Below are 22613 nucleotides of genomic sequence, written 5' to 3' on the forward strand. Positions count from 1 at the left end.
GTAGTGGCCCACAGCGCACTCAGCACAGGATGCGTGGGTGTGCGATGGCCAGGAGGTGGCTGCTTGACATTTGAGAAGCGTCCCTTGCGTATTTCCAAGCAAATTTGCATCACCAGCCCTCGCGTGAAGGGGACCCAGGTGGGAGGACCTTGCCACAGGCACAACCATTGCTCTTTGGGTTTGGGAGCACTGTTCTGGCGTGGAGCAACATGAGCTGCACCCGGCATGTGCCTGCTGCTCCTGCCCATGGCCAGGAGAGGCCACTGTAATGCACCAGCCTGAAAGGCGTCCAGCAGGACCGCCTGTCTCATGGCAATATTTGTACTTCTGCCAAGCGGGGGTTGGAGAGGACACAGGCTACCAGAGTCAGGAACATCAAACAGTCCATCCCCTACAGGGACCAGGAGGGGTTTTCAGCCCAGGGCTGCACAGAGAGGGAGGCTTTCCCATTCAACACTCGCAGGCTGTGGCTTACAGGGCAGATGCCCAAACCCTCTGCTTTAACTTCATTGGGTCCTAGCCTAACCAAGTCCCCTGAAAAGAAATGCCCTAAACTGAGCGGCAAACCCCTTGGTACTGACTAAAATGCAGCAAAAGGCTGTTCAGAGGATATACAGGAGACTGGGCAAAATCCTATCTGGGCACTGCCAGGGCTCAGATAGCTCCTGCCTCAGCCTTGGCTGGAGTAGCTGAGCATTAAACTGATGTAGATCCACCACGCTGCTGCTGCCGCCGCCGCCTTTGCTAGCTGCTTCTAGCATGCTTGGTTTCAAAGGGCACTTTATATTTCTCTTTCAAGCCAGGTGTTTTCATAGCAGGAAGTTTTACTGCAGTGTGGCCATTTGCCAGAGTAGGGCCATCGCCTGCACCCGTGGCACTGCCAGTGCTGCTGGAAGGTGTGTGGCAAGTGGGTGAGAGTCTCCTCACATAGAGATGAGCGCACAGGCTCTCCAGGTGAGTAAAAAGCATGAGATGTCTGTGGCCAGACCATCTGACATCCCATGGGGAGCTCCCGCTGACCACCAAAGAGGAAACTGATACTTGCAAGAGCCTGGAAAGTCATTACCATGTACACTCTGCAGAGAGAAATAAAATCCTGAAGAGAGAAGCAGGCCCAGTAAGTGCTCCGCATCCTTTCAGCAGAGCTTGATGAGAAGCATCGTGTTCCTCAAAGTATAAAGATCGGCTCCTGACAGCAGCTCAGAAATGGATCGGGTCTGAGCCACTGCTGCAGAGTCCGGGCAGAAGGAAGCACAGTAAGACAGCTGCTCAGCTTCAAGGGCTGCATGGCAGGCAGTGGGAGCCGGGCCAGACACTGCTTTTCTCCAAGAGCTTTGTTTCAGGTCCTGTCCTTGCACATCCCTCTAGAGCACCTCAGCCAACAATTCCTCCCAGGGCAAAAACTTTCCCTATAACAGATCCAACATGCTCCACACTAAATAAGGCAGCTGGCAGCATTTTGGGAGGTCCCAAAGACACAAGTTATGGAAAGGGAGGGGAAATCCAGGAAGAAAGTATGAAACAGGGAAAGGACTAACGTCAGATATCCCTGGAGGTTAAAGGTTGGAAAAGGAGGCTAGAGAAAAATGCACTAGAGAAGCAGTCATGCTCAGGGAAGACCTCCTCCCATGTTGTTATCACAGTTAGGCCAAGCTCATCTTCTCCCCAACACCACTTCAGTGCTCCTGGCTGGAGTGTGCATCTGTACCAGATGCTGAAAGCTTCCTTCACTTGCAATTTGCATCAAAGTAGCCTCATCCACACCAGTAATGGGTAGGACACCAACTGGAAGAAGACTGGGTGCACCACTGCTCCTCTGAGACAACCCTCAGTGGTGCCCATGTGTGAGATGGTGTCTGCCCCAGTTCAGACCAAGGCACCATCCCACTGCCTTCGTATCCAGAAGTCAGGAACACAGCAATTAGTGTCAGGGCTTTGTTATTCACATGGGGATGCTAACTCTTCCAGTCCTAGCATATGGAGCATACCCGGCTGATTATCTTCTCACCCTCCACACCCCTGGGCTCAGCACTGGCCAAAGCCCAGGGCAAGCTCTAGGAACTTTCCCAGCATTTCAGTTAGGGGCAAGGCTAGGACACTGCAGAAACCCAGAGGAACTGTTCTCCACCTCCTTCTACAAGGGGATCACTACCACAAGGACATTGTGACAGCTCTCCCATCTCTTTCTTATCCCTGAAAGGAGTTCAAACTGCTGTATTCAGGCCTGAAACAAGAAGGATCACGTAAGGATGAGATGGTCTCCCTGTCTCACACCTCTGCCTTTCCAGATGGCAAGCCATGCCCTGCCTGCCCTCTTCAGTGCCGCACCAAGCTACTTCTTGCTTAACAATGGTCAGAGCTGCCTCCAAGGTTCCTAGCTTCCCCAGGGTGAATTCCCCTGGCCCACAGCTGCTAACACAGAGAACCACCGAAAATGGCTCTGGGATCAGCTCCACCATCCCACTCAGCCATGAACGCACCCAGCATGGTCAGACCTGGCACATGCTGCTGCAGTACCAAGCTCTGGCCATTGCCCACCGTGGCCTGACCCAGACAGAGCACAGGAGGATGGTGTATGTAAAGGTAACATTTACTGAGAGATACAGAACTGAGTATTATGAAGGACATACATGGATGGAGAGGGTAGCGACACCACTGCAGAGGGTGGCTTGGACCCCCTTCCCAGCACGCCGGGGAAGGGGCCGGACACTACCAGACAAGTAACACAATGGAGATAACTGTGGCATATGCGTTTGTAACAAACAGACCATCATAACATACATTTCTATGGGATCACATCTAGTGATTATATAAATCCATATAGAGATCGCTGTATAAAAACTTTGTAAAAAATACTTTAAAAAAAGTGTAAAAATGTGCATTCAAAAGCACGGCCGACACGGACAGCTGGGCTGTAAACATTATACTGAGAGTGTGCTTGTGGGGGGCGCCTGCGCCACCGAGCCCCGACAGGCCTGCCCACCGGACGGGGCTGCATCAAGTGTTGCGGTTCTTGGGTTCGGGTTTCCCTCCGGAGCGTGCGCCAGGACCGGTGGCAGCCTCTGGGCAGGGCACCAGCGGGCACCGCGTGGCCACCACTCCTCTGCCTGCGGCCCCTGCTCCCCACAGGGTGCGTGGTCCTCGCAGGACGTTCTGTGGCGGCGTGGGTCCCTGGGGCTGCAAGCAGGCTGAAGGGCCATGATGAGGTATCACAGGGAGGTTGCCCTCACTGGCGCCACTAGCCCTGCTCCCGGGTTCAGCCTCAGAGTACATGGTTGACAGGTTCCTGATCTTCTCTGTCCCTATATTTGTTTGGTCCATAGTTCCCAAGGAAGCCCACTGGGTCCTGGCTGCACCAGGCCTGGGTGCACAGTTCTTCACACAGTACATACATTAGAGACCCCAGAAGACCCTGCGCCACTGTCTCCTCCTCCTGGCCCAGTGCCACCTTCACTTCTTCTCTAGCTGCTCCAGCAGAGGGTTGGCTTCACTCTCGGGTGTCTTGATGCTGTCTGTCCGCACGATGCAGGTGGGACGGTGCCGGTTCAGCATCAGGATCAGCTGCTGCCTCTCCTGTTTCAGCTCTTCTATCTGGGCCTTCAGCTCAGCGTTCATGAGCTCCAGACGCTCGGACTCCTAACGGGACAGAAACGCAACCGCGTGTGACTTTACTCCCAACAGGACGAGATACAAGAAGAAACAATTTGGCCAACAAGCCATCTCTGCTCAGTGCTGCCCCTCAGCCCCTGCAGCGCAGGAGCAGCCTGAAGACCTGCCAAGGCACCAGCTCCCTCCAGGCAGTGCATCCCCAGCCCTGCTGCCTTGCGTTACCTAGTGCCACCGCAAGGAAATACACTGCCACCTCCTAGGACAGGTCTCTGACGCACCACAGCAAAACCCTTGCCTGGCTGCTTTCCATGGTCTGGAAGGGTGTTTGGAAACAAACCCGCATTTAAGTTTTAACCCCCCCATCTGCAAGGATCTGCCCTTGTGAAATGGCTCCTTGTGCCCCTGCTGTGTCATTTGCCCACATCGTACCACCCCTTGCAGAAGAGCAGCAAGGTGCTGCAAGAGTTTTTCTGCCTTGGGGTCATGGGTGAGAGGGCATCTGGCCTCTGAACGGGGAAACCTTCAGGAATTTGGGCAAGGGGCCAGCACGCTGTTGGCTCCTGTCCTGTGCCATACTCCCACAGGTGCTCCTGCTCCAGCACTGAGGCAGGGACAGTATCAGCCCTCTCTCCCCCAAGCCCAGAACCCACCTCCAGCCCTCTCCAGCCCTGGTACCATGGGCACTGGGATGCCACCACACATGGCCACCACTTTCAGCCTCATGGGAAGGGGGCAACGGGCCTGTATTTTCCCAGATAAGGGCACAGGAGAAGGCGAGGCAGAGGGCCAGTTCAGAAGGGAATGTTGCCTGCAGCCGGGGCATCTTTCTAGGGATGTGCCCCCACCAAGGTCCCCGCTGTGCCCTGGGACAGGTCAGGCCACCCACCCGCTGCAGGAACTCCGTCCTCTCCTTCTTCTTGTTACGACATCGCGCTGCTGCTACTTTGTTTTTCTCCCGGCGCCTTTTCCTCCTCTCCTCTTCCTCGTCCAGCTGCAATGAGAAGGAGAAGCCCAGGTCAGAGCCGGCAGGTGTGGGGCAGGGCAGGAGGTACGGGTGACAGCCTGGCAGCCCCACCGGTGGCAGGACAAGAAGAGGGCTGGCAACTACCCATGCCAGTGGCCACCAGCAACATGGTCTAATCCTCACCAGGAACCAGGCGTGGTGCCATCACAGCCTCTAACTCCACTCTGTGGGGACATGGGGAGGGAGACCAGTGTGGTACCCACAGCTGGGGACCTGGCTGGCAGGGGACAGACAGCTCTTTGCAGAGCTGCTCCTGCCCTGAGAGAAGGCAGAAACAAGGGGAGTAGAGCCCCATGCCACAAAGACAGGCACAGTTTGTCACACAGACATCTACAGGCACAGTTCCGTGAGCATAGTCATTCAAAGCATCACACGTGCAGCCAAGGGCGAGAAGCAGAGAAACCTGAAAGATCCCCCAGCTGGGCCTGGCTGGTCCCCCTTTTCCAGTACATGGGACTGCCTGCTGCAGCTTCAGTGCTGGCCGAGTCACAGGGCCACCACAGTAAGGTGGGGACAGGTCCCACATCCCCTGTAAAGAAGCAGGACATTGCAGTGCCTGCGCTGTTCTCCATGACTCAGTTGCTCTGCGCTGACTCAAACCACACAGGCCAGGCCAATAAGCCCTATGGGTTGGAAACCCATAATCAAAGTATTTAGGGATATTTACTACAAAGCCTGTGTAAATGGCCTATGGCATGCTTGCATCCAAGAACCCAAACCAGCTCCTTCAAGAAAAATCTGAGTGCTGGAAAGCCCTGCAAAGTCAGCATCCAGGTTACACTTTGTAGCATGACTAGAGAAGAAAAGGTCCCCAGTGCCTTCATCCACATTTGGCCTGGGACTCCAAAATTTGAGATGTCATACTGAACTGCCTTTTTCCTATCAACGGATAGCTGACAGCATACATCTTTTCAAATGCAGTGGCAGCAACATTTGCCTTACGAGCATTTCCACAGCCTATTTGCACCTTTTCTAAGGGCAGCTCCAGTCTGAGAAGGCAGGCACATCCCTCCCTTCATCCCTCCCTGAGTCAGTGTGGTTGAGGGACCCATCTTCTAGACGAGCCTCTCACAGCACACACTATCTAAACACCCTTGTTGCTCTAGCGCCTGGGCTTAGCCAACTCAAAACGTAAGTCAGAGATTCCCAATGCCAAGGCCACAAAGTGGTGGTGGCAGTGGGGAGCCACCAGATTACCCCACATGTAGGTACTCCAGCGGTGCCTGAAGGAAACGTAAGCTGCAGGTACCTTTGTCCACAGCAAACTGTGCACACCTCTAACATTCACTGAGTCCAAAGTCCACTAATCAAAACATCTTAATGTGATGTGCAAGGACAGGATGAAACATTGACTTGGCAGAGTTAAGGTGAAGAGGTACCTTAAAGTAAGCTGTATGACCAATATGCAGCATGTAGCACGCTTTAAAAGACAATGTCCAAGTTTTATAGCACTAATAGCTTTTGCATTTTCTCTACCTTACTTCCCAAGCACTATACCAATGTTGCTATTTTAGCTGGGGCTAAAATATTAAGCAAAGTCAGCACAAGCTATGCACAGACTCCCATAATGTCAGGCTGCCATCATTCCCTTTCCTTTGCCAATGCAGTGCCACAGATGTGGCAGGTGTTAGCAGAAGTGACCAGCAAGGCTCTAACTCCATGCTCTGCTGCCTTTTCCTCCTGGCAGGACCAGGATACCCTGCAGCAAAGGCACAAGCAGCTCTTACAAAATTTCCACACAGAGTTCAAGAGGAGGTGGACATCAGGGTAGCCACCACTCCCCTCCACACACTTACCAACCACTCATCTACCCCTTACATAGCTTCTCGGCCTTTTAGTTCAAGGACTATTAGGAGGGTGCAGACAGGGGATGTGCTCACAGCTCCAAAGCTCAAGAAACACACCCCAAACTTTCCTGCAAAGTACATCTTGGGTTGTAACAGGAACTGGAAGAGTAAACAGCAACTGCACAAGCCTCACAGTATCCCTGGGAACTGCCTGACACATTTCCATGCCCTGTTGCTCCATTCAGTGAGAATCGAAGAATAAGTGACCTGTCCCTGTCCCCTTCAGCTTCCCCACCACCCCACAGAGGGCCCACCAAGGGGCCGTGTCCTTTAGATGGGGTACAGATGCTCAAGGAGCATGGCTCAGCACAGATAGCAGCAGCTTGAACTCTTGGCTCTGCTTTTTGACCACAGCTCCTATAACTTCAAGCAAGCAGGTTTCCCCCTCTCCGCTTCTGCTTGATTTCAGTTCAAAAAAGTGACATGGCCCTGGTGCTGGGGCTTAGGACCCTACTCAGAGGCACGAGGAACAGCGATGGTGTATCACCCCACAGCATGTTTCAGTAGCTGATCTCCAGGGGAGCCCTGCGGGTAGAAGGTCTGGGGTTGCCTCCTGAATTGCTTCAGTCAGCAGCATCAGGGACCGAGGTGATCATCAGCCTGAGGGGCAGGGCTTTGTCCCAGAGGGAGCACCCCAGGCAGGTTTTGATGGCGGAGGAGCCCGGCAGCACCTGTCTCCAGCTGCCCCAAGAGGAGGGCAGCCTGCCCAGTGGGGCTGTCCACCACTCTGTGGGGAAGCCAGCACCCAGCACCCACTGGGTGGGTTTTGTGCACCAGGGACAAACACCCCAGTGCCAGGAGACGCTGGTCCCCCAGCACAGCAGAGAAACTGCCTGTGCCCCAGCTCGTGGGGAGCAGCCTGCCCTCCCGGGTGCCACACAGAGCATGGCATGCCAGTACCCAGTGTCCCCAGGCTCCAGCTCCCTGCAAGAGGAAAGCAGCTGCAGGCTGCATTGCAAAATTATGCGTGGGCAGCTTCTTGGCTACTCATGGGATAAGCAGCTACTGCTTCAGCTCCCCCAGGCTTTTGCTGCAGAGCCTGTGCCAGGGGCAGCTCCTTTTGCTGTCCTCAACTCCTCAGCTTCACAGGCCATGCAGGGGAGGAACCGGCTGCAGGGAAGGTGGCTGTGTGGGGGCTGCCAGTGGATTTCCCCTTATCTTTCCTCCACATGGTGTCTCAACAACTGGCTGAAATGACGCTCAGCTCTTCCAGTACCTGCTGCGAGGCAGAGCTGCCCTGTCCCTCTTATACAGGGGCCAGTGAGACCACATCTCCATGCTCACCAAGCAAAAGCAGCTGTTGCAGGGCCAGCTCAGAGGTGCCCAAGGTGTCCCAGGAAAGGAGCTGTCCCCAGGAAGACAGGACAGCTACAGACATCCTCTTTCTTCCCCAACCCATGAAGGGAGGTAGGCATTGCACCCCATTTACTGCATGATACTCAGGCCAAGAGCTTGGGGCAGCATTTGACTTTAGCTGCCAACCCACAACTACTTTGCCCATAGAGGGACCAAAGCCATTAGCATCCCCAAGGCCCTTCTGATGGCCTCTCGCAGCATCCTAGCCTCAGTTCCTGCCATTGTGGAGCTGCCCAGTCCTTCCCCAGGTGATCTCCATGGGATGCTGCATGAGCTGACTGGACACCCCTTGGGCACGGAGCTCCTGTGCAAGGTGATCAGATGGACTTTATCATACCAGTTCTCCCTGCAGGAGTCCACTGCAAGGGGCTGGGGGAGGGAACTGGCACCCTCCCCGCAGGTGGGCCTGGGTGCTGTTGAGCTTTTGCCATAAGAGTTTGGCCAAATCAAGTGTCAGCACCATTTGGAGAGTGGGGTGCTCCCTGGAACTGATGTTTTACCCCCTTCAGCTCACAGCTCATCACAGGCAGCTTTTCACATCATCTAGCACCTCCTCCTGACGCCTCCAGAGAATGCACATCACCCCATCCTCACACAGCATCATCTGAGGTACCTTCAAGCAGCAGCAAATGCACTGTTCAGAACAGTTGTTTATCAGACCTTCTGACAGCAGCCACCACCCTCACTAACGTGGGGCCTCTGAACTGATGGGTTTCCACCTCCGTCTGCTGGCAGTGGGAGGTGCAAACACCACCACTACAGCAAGGGTCAAGGAGTCAAAAGACTGGACAACCAAGACATGAGACAACCATACAAGGAAAATGCTCTGCAACTGTCTCCCAAGTCCCTGCAGCCTGGTTCTGACATGCCAGCCTATGGTACCAAGCAGAAGCCGCCCATCTTCCCCGTCCCACCAGTCCCAAGGTGAAGCCAGGGCCCCCACCGCAAGCAGCAGGGCAGGGGTAGCCCCAGCCAGCAGCACCTGCGGTGCAAGCTGAATCCCTGCTGCCGCTCAGCACCGCTCACCCACACGCCTGGTCCCCATGGGAAAGGCAACACCAACACCAGCAGCACCAAGGGCTCATGTGCACCGGAGATGGGATGAAAGCATTGCGCAAGCCCTCTGACGGACTGCGCAGCTTCTCCTTTGGGTGCACACCCTGACCTAGGGGCATGTTGGCTGCGCCAGACCCCACTCTGCAGGCAGGGTTTGAGTTCAGCCAGCTGCCAATGGTTGCATGGGACTGGTCAGGTCTGGGACACTGAGGCTACCACTCCCAGCCCATGCCGCAGGGACAGAAATTCAGGCACGGGGAAGAGGCAGCTGGTGGAGCAGCTGCCAACACATGTGCACATCACCAAACAGGCAGCATGACATGCTCATAAAACACACTGTGGCCACCCTGGCAGGAAATCCAAGCACAGGCAGGAGAGAGACCTAGGCAGGTGCAGGCAAGAGCCCTGCAGGGCCATCTGCAGCCAGCAGACCCCAAGACTCACCTCACTTTTCACAGGCTGGGGTCTCTTCCCAAGCTTCACCTCCAGGAACTGGAGCGGCGAGATCATGGCCCCAATGTTGCGGATGTCAGCGTACTTCAGCTCCTCGGTGGTCAGGGCTGTGCTAGGTAGTCCCGTCAAGGGGCCGAGCCCAGGCAGTGCACCAGCCGTCAGGGACGGGTCGGGGATCTGCCCTGGCATCATAGCAGAGGAAACAGCTTCCTGGCCTGAAGGGAGAGTGAGACACAGCCCATTACAACCCAGTTACAAGGCCTCACAACACAGCACAAGCCAAATTTATTCTACAGTCCCATCACCTAACAGGCTGCGAACCAGGGAAAGCAGCCGCTCTTCCCCACGGATGGCAAAGGCAAGCACTAAGCAGAACCTGGGTGATAGAAACCAAAATATATGAATCCTGCTAAGAAGGATACACTACTGGTGTGTAGATCAGGAAGGGAAGAGACCTGAGAGGGAAAGCACTAGAAGAACAGGAGCTAGCTGCAAGGACAGTGATGTGGTCCCACAGACTACTGCTTTTGGCAGACCTTCCTCAGGCGAGCAGAAGATCAAGGCTTACTCTTAACTAAGTTTTGATTAATGTGTAGGTTATCAGGACAAGAAGAAAATGGCTCAAAGACGACCACAATATGCCTTAGGCTAGATTTCTTCTGGGCAGGCTCAGCCCGCTGGTCAGGGCTGGGACACAGCACACAGGGACCAGGGATAAAACCACAAGAGAAAAACCTGCCACTGAACAAACATCTCCCAGCACAGACATGAGGAAGCAAAGGCTGGAGGGGAGGGGAAATGGAGCAATGTGCAAAAGGCTTCTTCTACCAGCAAAGGAAAAAAGCTGCAGCTCAACTGAGAATAGGATCAGGACAAACTTTGGCAGGTCGCTCACAGGCAGAAGAAAGGGACTTACCAGGAAACATGAAGGACAAGCAGCTAAGAGATAAAGAAATAATATTATACCTAAAATGGGAAGCCCAGAGAACTGGAGCTGTTCTATCAGCCAAAAAGCAAAGGGAGCAGGTGGTTGTTGGCTACAGCACAAGTACATCCCTGCTTGTGTAACTGGCCTGGGACACTCACAAGTGACCCAGTTACAACATGCAGAGTCAACTTCTGTCCCCACAGCAACCATTCCTCCCCCACCCTCAACTCAACCACATGTTCCACTGCTCGTGCACTGCTCTCCTTGTTCTGCCCAGCCACACCAGTCCCAGCACGCTCCAGGAGCCTCCAGGCATCCACCCCATCCTGTCCCTGCACCAGGAGGCACCCATGCAGCGGGGACAGGGACCAGCGATGGCAGGAGAGAGAAACAGGCTAATGGAGTGGACCCAACATCTCACTGAGCAGCTTCCCACAAGCACTACAGCCAGTCACAAGGCAGGATTCAACGAGCAGTTGGGCGAACTCATGAAAGAGGGGTCCACAAAGGACCATCAGTCTGCACAAACTCCTGGAAGCTCAGACAGCACCAACTGCCGGAGTGAGGAGGTGCATTAAGCAAGGGATAACATGCACTTTCCCTGCTCTTTCCAAAGCATCCACTCTCAGCTGCTGAGAGACCAGGTAACAGGCAACGCAGACTTCAGGTCCAGGCAATACAGCTGTGCCAAGTAGAGGCACCCACGCATTGTCAAGCCAGCTGCCACAGTTGCTCAGCACTTGCCACCTTGGCGTGCAAATCTATGTCAGTACCCGGCTGAAAACTCAAGTAAAGCTGTATGTGAGACAGGACTGTTGGATCACAGAGTCACAGAACAGTTGAGGTGGGGAGGGACCTCTGGAGATTGCCTGGTCCAACCCCCCTGCTCAAGTAGGGTCAGTGGGAGCAAGTCAAACAGGGTTAATCATGACAAGCAGAGAAGTTAAGGATTTCTTGGCACTGGCACATCTCTTTACCTAGGATATTATTTGGTATATTTGTTCATGTGGAGGAACAGGAGATGAGCAGCAGAAGGGAAGGAAAGCCAATCATACAGGTTAGTCAAGGGTAGAGAGGCTAATGCAAGCTCCACAACTCCCAGCACAGGTGCTGTGCAAGCCATACTGGTGTGACAGACAAGGGGGTTTGCATCAGAGCGCACCTACAAGCTGCAATATGCTGTGAGCTGTCATACACTCTAATCTGCCACCAAAGAGGTCCAGGTGTTAGCATGAGATGTCCCCCAACAGAGTTTGCTCAGCAGACAGCAGCGGTGACCAATGGGACTTGAGAAAGAGCATGGAAAGCAAATGCAAGAAGACCATGACCATGAAGAGGTGGCAAGCAGGAATCCAGCCCTCTGCTCCAGTCGTCCTTCAGGAGGAGAGACCAGAAAGAATAGAGCAGGCTGGTGCTCAGCAGTGCTGGCTGGTATGCAGGAGGAGGAAGGTGGGCCCAGGGAGGTGATCTGCACAAGAACATTAAAGCCTGAAAAGGAGAAGATGGGAAAGATAGGAGAGATGAGTAACTTCTGAAGCAAAGTGATACTACCTGATGAAATGGACTTCTGCCCATTTGGTGACAGAAGAGAAAGAGAAAATACTTGGTAACGATACTTGACCTCAGAAAAGACTAGGCATCAAATTGTTGAGATTGCAAGGACCTAAACTGATCCAAAATATTCATTCTTCCATAGTGATCTCTAAACCAGCCAGCTGTAATTCTACATCTGCAGTGGCTGCTGTGTACAGTGTCAGGAGATGCCCACTTGCAGCAGGGCTCTGAAGCTGCACACTACCTCCCTCCCCTTCCTTTCAGGCCCATACACAGCTAAGATGCTTCAGTCCTCCAGAAACCGGGCACCATCCTACCCTAGGCTGCACTCCAGATAGAAAAATGCAAAAAGTTATTTGGGGACTGTGCCTAAATCCCTACCATCTTCCTCAGAGACTGTCCCTCTCCAGCAGGAAAGCGCCAGGCCAGTGAGGTGGCATGGCAAAGGAGAGGTGACTCCAGAGGCTCTTCCCAGGACATACTGCCACAGGACTCAGCTGCGTGGAGTTAAATTCAGTCTACCATTTTGGGATAGCTGGACACACTGCAGAGCTAGTCATTTCCCAGCTGCTGCCACTAAGACAACATGCTGTGGCACCGGGGAAGAAGCCTGCCAACAGCAGCACACCCTGGGCCAGCTGCTGCACTCCCCCTCCCCAGCAATCCCATAGATGTCCATCCCCAGCTTAAACAGTCTGGGCTTAAGTAAAAATAATTTAAAAAAAAAATAGTAAATGAACACCCTTTTGAAGTCTCCCTCCTGCAAATACCACATGTGAGCTGCTATGGCACACACTGATTTGGGGCCCTGACCCACCCTTTCACAGGCTTCAGGCTGGGAACTGACTTAAGCCCAGCACGGGATGCCTAAATCCATTCTGGACTTGGGGGACCTGGTTTTAATTTGTTATCTTCCACTATGACATCCAGCTGGCAGCACCCAGGTGCTGGGCTGGATAGTCCAGGTCCTCAGCTAGACTGAATTCAGGGTCACTGCAACTTATGAAATAAGGAGGGAGGAAAAATCTGTTCTCCAGACTGTAGGACTACCTGGCCATCAAGCACACCCCTGCACTCCTGAGCCTGGGGCAGCTCCCCAGGGACAACTGGCTAAAGATTTGAGAAAACATTGTGTTTTCTCTGGCCCACTTTTTCTCTCTACCTCTTTGATCTGGTAGCTTAATATGCCTTGAAATAGCCTCTGTACCAGCATGACATCAGGCATAGGTTGGAGTGAAGGAGCTGGCCCAGTACTTAACATGCTCTAAAAACTTATCCTAGATCCAGGGACGGCACTGCCAAAGCCCACATCACACCTGCATCAGTGTAAACTAAATCTAAAGCTGTTGAAACCAAAGCACCAGGAGCCACCTGGAAGAACATGAACCTGCACATTAAGATGAGCTGAGAAGTAGGTGGGAAAGGGGGAAGTGACTTCTACAACCAAGATCTTGCTCAGGGGTCGGGAAGCTCAGGAACACATTGAGAGCTGCCAAGAGTCAAGCTGAGTTAGACCTTGGAGAGGAACGTAAAGCCATTCCCAGCAGAGCTATAACCATGGAAATGAGAAGGGAACAAGGAGAGATGCCATCCCCCTCTGCACAGCAGGGATGCAGTGACAGATCACCCTGCCCAGCCCTCGATGCCCCTCAGTCCCAGGCACTGTCACTCCCGGCCGATCGGAGGGACTCTCTTGTTCCACTCCTTTTGCCTCTTCCTCCTGTAAGAGAAGCTTTCCTTTCATCCCAAGTCCCAGATACTTTCACCTTCTTTTCTGGTGAACACTAGAGGTAAGAAGTTGTATTTCAATCATGTCAAAAAAGCCAAGGCATGTAATTCTGTTTAATACTTTGGTCTTCTTCCCGAGGCCGTTACCCTGGAAAACATTGATATGCCTGCCTATAGCTTCAGCGTATTTCTACCATGTTTGCATGGTAGGGCAGAAATAACTTTGAAGTTCAAGATCTGAGTTTGACTTTTAAGTTGCAGTTTTTCAATAGCCATGTCTTGCTGGATGGGGTGAATACGGCTGGTGCCTTGCCAATTCCTAATTCCTTTCTGGATATTCCCTTGCAGTGTTTATTATTTCTAAGGCACTTGAACCAACTCACTTCTGTATTCCTTCACTTTCTAACACAGTGCTTTAGCTGGGATTCTTATTAGATTTTTTTCTTTTCATAACTGATTATTAACACAGTCTTTTTTTCCTCAATGCCGGGCAGTCTTTCAATGTCCCCTTACACGAGCCGAGAAACGTTGTGTCTTCAGTAAAACCTAGCTTTCTGGTCTCCTGCAGCTGAACCACACAATTCCTGCATTGTATCAGCTATGCTTTTTCACATAATGAAGCCAACAGCAAAGCAAAGCAGCGAGGGGAAAGAGAACGTGCAGTCTTACATCTGACACTGGGATCTGCGTGACGCCAGCTGCTCAAGTTTACATTCACCGTAGCTGTGGCTTCTGCGCTGATGCTATTCATCATTTCATGCCACGACATCAAGATGCTCCAGAGTGAATTATGAGACAGAGAAGGCTTTCTTAAAACTTCAGTTCAGCGATGAGCAGCTTGTGTCATTCAATGCTCTCTTCAACAACTATCCTCACAGCAAAAATCTGGTCAACACGTGATTTCATGGGTCAAAATTCAGTTTGCATTTCCTTAGCTTTGCCTCTATACTCCCCTTGTTCCAGTTAAAATGCTGTAACACAAGACTTGACCTCTTGCCGAAATGTCTGTAAACCCTCTTAATTACTACAGTCACTTTTGCATCCTTGCTTTGGCACTGTTCTTGTTGTGGTCTTGGTCAACCTCAGGTCAACCTCAGTTATTTTATTTAGCAGTCTCATCCCCAAAAAGCTGACAACAGTACAGCTTCCTTTGCTCACCTTGGTTTTGCTGCATCTTTCCCATCAGTGATGAGTGTTTCTGTGTTTTGTCCCCCAATTATGTCCTTACGGTCAACAGTCTGTGACACTGGTTGATTTAGTAATTCTTAAAGGCAGCACCCATTACTCATAGTTTTTCTCCTATTGCCAGGGTCTGCTATCTTCCGGAGCCCGTGACTTAGTGAGAAGCTTAACTAAGTTGTTACTGTCCCATACTGTTGCTCAGCTTCCTCAGTGAAACTGTCCCTGCATACGCTCCTATTCTTTCTCCTGCAGTTCTAATCTTCATTTGCTTGGGGCTTTTTTTCTTCCCATACTGGTTTTGCTGTAGCTTTTTCTGGGGACTCTTTTTGTTTGTTTGTTTGTTTTTTTAAGGAGTTGATGTTTGCACAGCAGTTATGGCATAAATCTAACGTGTGTAGGCATAATCCACGTAACCCAGTGTCCCCAGGGGCTTGTACTCCAGTTCCTAGCCTGTATTCACACCCCTCCTGCCACCTCTTCAGTACTATTCTTACCCACAGACTAGAACTGGCACAGGAATGCCTACCTGTGCTGAAACCATACATTCATTTCCCTGTGCAGAAATGGCCACTGTTCCCCCAGGACCATCCTATGCATCCTCACTTACCCAGAGGTGCTGTTTGCTTCTTTATAAACCCAAAGCAGTTGCTGCTGCTGTGTCAACAGTATCATCACACAGAGAGGACCACGACAACCCAAAGCAAGCTCCGACAGTCACACTTCAATTTAAATTGCCATTACTGTCTTATCTCTGTTGTCAGCTTCCTTGGCAAGTGAGGGCTGTTTGCAACCTTATTTTCGATTTTGCTGTCTGTAAATCATGGTTTCTTCCAACATAAGGTATTTTATACTGTCTGACATCTGCAATGGTTGATCCAAGTACCCTTCCAATGCTCAGAGAGCCAGTCTAGCACCTAATACTGCCAGCCAGCAGATTCTGACACTCTGTAAATACCAGCATGTTTCTCTTTTGCCCATGTTAAGTGCTGCACTAAGGCAAAGTCTGTCCTACCAGCCCTTCTCCATGCTGCCTGAAAAACCAAGGCCATGCTTGCCTGTTGTCCTCTCACTCCAGGCTCGACCTGGGTACCTGCCATTACTTGTCAGCTGCCACACATCGGACCACTGCCAAAGTCTGCAAGCCACCATACAAGCAATCTTTGATCTCCTCATCAGTGTGTTAGCACTTAACATACTATTGCCATTTGTATGTACTGTCTTGGAGCACTTAAGTCACAGCAATTAGCCTTTCATCTGCCTCTTGCCAACAGGCAATAATTCTGCTGTGGAGATCAGAAGTAATGCTACCATCCATGAGAAGCAGCTTCTGGTTCCCTAGATTTTATTATGGCTTTATTGTCATTTTTCACTTTTTTTAGCTCCTGGCTATCAAGTTCGCTCAGCCTGCATGTCATTGCATCTTTCTAGTTCCTTCTGTTGGCAGAAGGATGATTTATATGAAAGCCCTTTCCTGACATCCCAACTTCTCATGCCCCAAGAACGTAACTTCCTAAACAAAGACAGGGCAGTTGCCTATCACTCCTTTGAAGCACAGAGCCACTTGCTTTTTTTCTATCTGGACTCTTCTGGCTGGGGAGACTGCAGCATGCTGAGGGTCACTGGAGCCTACAGACCTCCCTCCACTTCAAGGTTCAGCCCCCAGTGAGTGCCACATTAAGCACAATGAAGTTGAAGGCAGAAAGCCACTACCCCATATTCCCAGTGCCACAAGTACCTAGCCATGCAATTACAGTTTTCTTCTGTTGTCTAAAATGCAATACTCTCCCATTGCCACACAAATGCCATCTACTCTAGAGGAGTCTGATGTATCTAGTTTTGATTAGTACCTTACAGCAGGTCCCCCCATCTCCTGTCTAGCTTCTTCTGGTCTGCATTGTTAAAAGCAGTCACTTGCAGTGCCAGAGCCAAAGGCCACACTGATCAGTATAAAAGTTATTTGTCAACCATCAGAACACAGCAGCAGCCAAGCCCTTTGGTTGTAACCAGTCTTTTCAGATACCCATGCAGTAGTGCTGACAAACACGGACTTTAACAACAGCCACTGTGCATTCATTCATTCATCTGCTGAACCTGTTGATGCCAAGGAACCCACCACCTGTAGTGTACTGAAGAGCTGCAGTGACACCCACTGGGAAAAAAACTGTGCATGCCCTCTATTTATCAAGGACCTAACATAACTTAGTGTTTTATGGCATCAGGGAGATTCCCCTTTATTTAAAGGCCAGTTTAAGGCACGATCACAGCATGGCTTACCAAGTGCACTGAGCTGCAGCATGCCACTTCAGTATGCTAAGACACCATAGTACCTCACTACCTCCACACTCCACTTCCATCCCAAGAGGAAGAGACAGCTCCTACAACCAGGCCCTGAGTTTGCAGGGCCAAAGAACCATCTGTGCCCTTCCCACAGACAGCCCCAGCTACTGCCCTTGCTGTTCCCTTCCTCCCACAAGCAACCCCACGTGGTGGGAGAAGAGCTGCAGGGTTTGTGAACACCCATACATGTAATGTCCCATCCCTAACTCCCAAGCTCCAGCGAGTGAACTGCAGGGCCACAATACTGAAGAAAGGAAGGAGCTGTGAAGGACAGTTGCTGGGGAGATGGAAGTCTAAACCCATTTTGTGAGTGGGAACAGTCTGGCTCAGTCCTGCACATCTAGTTTCACACAGATGGCATGAGGAACATCCAAGTCATTCACAGACAGAAGGCTATGAAAACCTTTCTGGAAACCAGAATGCAGAGAGCCTTGCTGCCTCCCGCTTCTCCATCAGGAAGGCACGCAGCTCCCTGCACTGTACCCACAGGGCAGCCCGGAGTGGACAGCCTCTCCTCAGCAGAACTGCAGTTTTGCAGCCCCCCACCCAACTGAGTCCCACCATCAGGCCCCCCACACCTGCCTGTCTGATGCTTTCTCTCCTTATCCCCATTCTGAGGAGGGGGGATTCTGGTCCTCCAATCCTCAGCTTTAGAAATACCCCCACCACCACCTTTGCCATTAGCAAAGCAGTCAGCTCACAGTCCTTTTTCCCTGAGCATTTTCCTCCATACCTTCACAGGGTAGTAAAAAGCTCTAGTTTAGCATTACACTGCCCCCACCACTGCAATGCAGCGATTGACTTGTAAGCAACCTGTGACAGCAGGGTTTTGTACAGCACCTAGCATAGCAAGGCTCCTCTATTGCAATAATTAATTGCAATAACTGCAAACAATCGCAATTAATTATCACAGTATTACTATTAGAGATTGCAATTAATTATTTGTGGCAGACATTTAATAACGCTGTACCACCCACTGGACGGCAGTACAGAGCAGGAAGGTAAAAGCTATCCTATTTCTGCCTGAAGCAGCTCAAAGGGATTTGAGGAGGAAGGAATATCCTGGTCTGAGCTAGGCTGCAGCTCAGACACTGAGGCTAACGACTGACTTGCTGAAATCCCCCAGGACCTTCCATGACCACATGTGGTCAGGGCTGGAATCTTCTTCAAGAAGACAACCCTACTCCAGCACAGAGCTCTGCCCTCAGGGGCCAAAGATGGCCTCAATGATGAGAGGCCCCCCCTACAAACTCCTCAAAATTATGCCCTGAATGCCAGGGTCATCCACAAAGACCTCTAATCCATATAAAGACCACCTCTGGCTAGTTTGCAACAGCCCTGCTCAGCTGAGAGGCCCATATAGACCTTTAGCTCCCTGGCTGCGTATTAAAATAGCCTGCAATGTTTGGATTGATACTCTGGACAGTCTGAACAACTAAGAAATCCATGCAAGCAGCCAAAGATAGAGGGCATCAGGTTTGCCATGCCCGCCGATCCTTGCTGCGCTGGCACTGCAGGACACATGCAGGCTGGCACGGGGTCCATGCCACACACTAGGGCCAGGTCCACGGGGAACTGCCTACTGCAGTGAAAAGAGCCTCTCAACAGCTTCACGCTCAAGACGCTGCGTGCTGCCAAGTACCTGGCCCAGGCAATGCAGCTGAAGTAGCAAACACTAGCACAGGGAAGGAGACAGCAGAGCAGATGCTCAGTCCTGCCTGTGCTTGAGCAGCCTAGCTGGACACACTGCTCGGATGGAGAGGGCAGGAGGAGGAAAGAGGTGTGAGGGAGTACCTACTCTTCCTTGGCAAGGACTGCAGGACAGAGACCTTTGCATCCTGTAAGGACAGAAACGCTCAACGCTCAGCCGTGAAGAGGAGGGAGAAGCATCCATAGGTGTCTCAGCAAGGAGACAGAGGCAGCAACCTGCACATTAACTCTCAGCAGATCTTGTTAATCCCCCAGACCCCGGGAACCTGGGACAACCAATAGCTGCTTGACATAGGGACGGTTTGGACAGCAGGTCCCACACCCACCCACTCACCCTGCAGATGGGCAGGTTTTTGGTTTTTTTAAATCCCTAGGAGTCATACTAAGAATCCGACCTCCAACAACTGGCATTCCCAGATGTCCCCACACAAGCACTCACCAGCAATTTCCCAGTGCAGACTCTGGCAACAGCCTCCAGCCTCCAGATAGAGTTTTTCATGCAAGTTTTCTTGAAACTAGCTAAAAAATCCTGGTCTGAGCTGCAGAAGCATTTGTTTCTGCTGAGCTCTCGGAGTCCAAACACACACACACGCACACACACGCAGTTTGGCAGTGGTTGTGTTCCAGGGCTGGTAATACAAGCCATGGAGCAGGCTGCCAAGACAAGCAAGAGAACGAGCCAGGCCCCGTTTCATTGGCCACCATACGCTGCATATGGCCCTGGAACCAGCCAGCACAGTGTTCTCACCCTCCTTGAAGGCATAGGAGACCCTGTGTTTTCAAATACACCTCCACAGGGCCTTCATTAAAGGAAAATGGAAACATAACGTGGCTCTTGCTCTCTTGGTATTTCTCCCTTTCCCCCAATTTGCTCTCAAACCCATTTCCCTCCCATGGAAAAAAGAAAAGCGCCTCCTGGAGCAGACCGTGCAAAAGAATGCAACTTCCATTCAACTCCATGCCTGACTGCTAAAGCGGGCTCGGGACGGAGCGGTGGGGGAACCTCCAGGGCCCCTTTCCTTCCCAGGGCCCCGCGGGCTGGGGGCACGGCTCACCGCAACGCCAGCCCTCCCCGCGGCACAAACCCGGCGGCCGGAGGGACTCCGGACCGCTCCCTCCCCGGCGCGCCCGGCCGACAGGTGAAGCGGAGGCAGCGGAGGGCACCCCAGAGCGGGGAGAGGCCGCTCCCCGCCGCCCCGGCAGCGGATCAGGGCGGGGGCGGCAGCCCACTGCCAGGCACCCCCGCAAGGCAGCCCTAGCCCCCGCGCCTCGCTGGCTGCGGGGGTAGCAGCCCTGCCCTGAGCCCCCCGGGCCGCTCCCCCCGCCCCGCCCCGGAGGGTCTCCCCACACCTCCGCGGTGCGCCCGACCGCTGGCAGCCGGGCCCCCCTCCCCGCCCGGGGGGGGGGGGGGGGGGGGGGGGGGCCAGCGCCTTGCCCGCCGCCGCGGGGTGCCGGGATGCTCCTCCGGGCGCCCCCCTCCCCCGCCGCCGCCGCCCCCGCCCGCAATCCCGGCCCGCCCGGCGCTCCCCCCCGCCCCCGCCCGCGCCCGCACCCACCGTGCAGGGGGACCGGGCTGCCGGGGTGCCCGCGGGGCCCGGCCGCAGGGGCCGGGCGCAGGCTGCAGGCTCAGCCCCGCCGCCTCCGCCGCCCGGCTGCGCGGCGCTGCCCCGACCCCCGGGCCCCGCCGGGTGCCGATGTCGCCGGTGCCGGCCGCCGCCGGGGCGCCTTGGCCCGCCGCCCCCCACCGCCCCGGTGCGCGCCTCCCGCAGGCTGTGGCGGGCGGCGGGGTGGGTTGCATCAGCCCCGGTTATATAGCGGCCCCTGGGCTGCGGGGAGGGGTCGGGAATGCGGAACCGGCCGGGCTGCCAGCGCCACACGTCAGGGAGGGCGGGGGAGCGCGGCCGCGGGGCGGGGAGCGCCGCGCAGGGGTGGGACCAGCCGGGGCACCGGCACCCCGCACCCCGGCACCCCGCCATCCCGCGCCCCACAGCCCGGCATCCCCGCATCCCGCACCTCGGGACTCCGCACCCGCCACCCCTCGGCACCCCTGTGCCCTCCCAGCAGGCAGCCCCTCCGCACCCCGGCACCTCGCACCCCCGACCGGGTGCGGGCCGCCCCCCGCGCTCCTTTCCGCGCTCTCCCCCGCTCTCCGCTCCGCGCCCCCCCTCCCGCCCCCGCGCACGCCAGGACCCGGTCCCGGGCAGCCCCGGCGACCCGGCCCGGTGCCGCCGCAGCCCTGTCCGGGCCAGCCCGCAGGGGCAGGCTCTGTGCGGAGCCCCCGCTCCTCAGTCCTGCACCTGGGAACAAGGAGGCAAAGGGCCAGCGACAGCGGCCAGGGCCCCCCAGCGCCCGCCCCACCTCACCCAGGGCAGCAGAAACACAGGGGCAGGGAGGGCTGCCGGGCAACCCCTCTGCCTTGCGGGGAGCGAGCTCCTCATCTCATCCCACCCCAGGCTGGCCTGCTCACGCCCCACATGATGCTGTCTCCCCTGTACACGGGTCAAGGGCTGTCGGCCCCAGCTCTGCCAGTCCTGAGGAGCCAGGAGGAAGCAGGGGGGGTTCAAGGCTCCCCTGCCCGGCTGCTTTGGTCTTCTTCCCTTATTGTCACTGGGACATCCCAGGAGGGACATTGCCCGGGGCACAGGCGTGCTCATGGTGCCCCCTGCTCTAGCACCGCGGTGTCAGGTGGAGATGGGGGAGCAGGGGGCAGACTGGGGCCTTCCTGATAACTTGTTTGCATGGATTTGAATTATCTCCTTCCTCTTTCTCCCTAACATTGGCCTCTTCCCACCTGCATCTGCCAAACTGTTCTGGGAAGTGAAGCTCTGCACAGCCGCAGGGCCATGCTGGACCTGCCACAGGTACTGCATGCTCCAGGGCTGTCGCTCCTAAAGCATTTCAGGACAGAAACACTCCTTTTTCTTTAGAAAGAAAAAATACTAGAGTGGTTAACAAAACCGCCGGGCTGAGCGGCACTACCCAGCTCCCTCTGCCTGAGCCTATCCCCAAAGGAAATGGGGAAAGAGGAGAGTCGTGTCTCCCAAACAGGATGAACCACAGTGAGGTCTCACGACCAGCAAATTCCTCTGAGACCTCTTGTGTGTCCCTGTGCCCTGTGGGCAGGTCATTACAGACAAGAGGAGTCTGTCGCGGAGCTGAGCAATACTGCCGTCTCTTTGACCTATCCTCCCCACCTACCCAGCTGCACAGAAAGGCACCATCCACCCTACCTTGTGTTCCTTCTCCTGGCTTGTCAGTCATTGTTTCTTTTCAGCATTCACCAATTTCATTTCTTTTCACCACAATTCATGCTATTCATCATCCACAATGTCTCACCACCAGCACTTCCAGCCTTGTCCTCTTCATCTGTGTCTCAGCCAGAGAAAGAGAATTCAGCTGGAGACCTGGGACTGAGCAGGAACAGGGGACCAGAAATGCTGCGTTCAGTATAGGATATACTTTGCCCAAGTTGTCCTACAGAAATAGGTAACAGCCAGGCTCGGCAGGATACTGCACACATATTCTCATTCCTATTCTCCTCATGCTGTTGTTCTTTTATCTTTTTGTTTTCAGAGAGGCAGAATACTTTCTCTACACCTTTGCAATAAAAAAACCCCAATATTTCTTTAATCTTGGCAGCTCATCTTGGGGGGAAGGGAGAAGTACGACCTGAGATGTATTTTTCCCCTATGCATTCCTTCACCTTCCTATATCAGATAGGACAGACTTTTCTAGGGCCTTAAGCTGGAGGGATCCCAGTGTGGCTGACAAACAGTATCTCTCTCTAGCAATTCACACAAGTTGCCTTCAGGGCACAGCAGCTCCCTCA

At 53.7% G+C, this 22613-nt stretch overlaps 1 protein-coding gene across 1 annotated transcript; it reads right to left on the reverse strand.

Moving 5' to 3' along the window:
• Positions 1 to 2574: 2574 nt before the first annotated feature.
• JDP2 (Jun dimerization protein 2) lies at positions 2575 to 20568 on the reverse strand. The gene is made up of 4 exons (XM_069783845.1): positions 20341 to 20568; positions 9337 to 9560; positions 4496 to 4600; positions 2575 to 3636 (listed from the first exon to the last, which is right to left on the reverse strand). Exons 2-4 carry the CDS (start codon positions 9535 to 9537, stop codon positions 3451 to 3453), a joined length of 492 nt encoding a protein of 163 aa, XP_069639946.1. The 5' UTR covers positions 9538 to 9560; positions 20341 to 20568; the 3' UTR covers positions 2575 to 3450.
• Positions 20569 to 22613: the final 2045 nt, after the last annotated feature.

Source organism: Haliaeetus albicilla, chromosome 5, assembly GCF_947461875.1.
Source record: "Haliaeetus albicilla chromosome 5, bHalAlb1.1, whole genome shotgun sequence".
In the NCBI taxonomy this organism is placed as follows: domain Eukaryota; kingdom Metazoa; phylum Chordata; class Aves; order Accipitriformes; family Accipitridae; genus Haliaeetus; species Haliaeetus albicilla.

What these genes read in the sequence shown, in the direction of transcription:
- JDP2 (XM_069783845.1), bottom strand. Translation starts at nt 9,537, where the DNA reads ATGATGCCAGGGCAGATCCCCGACCCGTCCCTGACGGCTGGTGCACTG. An exon ending in CCCAGCCTGTGAAAAGTGAG is followed by an intron (nt 4,601 to 9,336) that starts GTGAGTCTTGGG and finishes TTCTCATTGCAG; the next exon opens with CTGGACGAGGAAGAGGAGAG. An exon ending in GGACGGAGTTCCTGCAGCGG is followed by an intron (nt 3,637 to 4,495) that starts GTGGGTGGCCTG and finishes CTGTCCCGTTAG; the next exon opens with GAGTCCGAGCGTCTGGAGCT.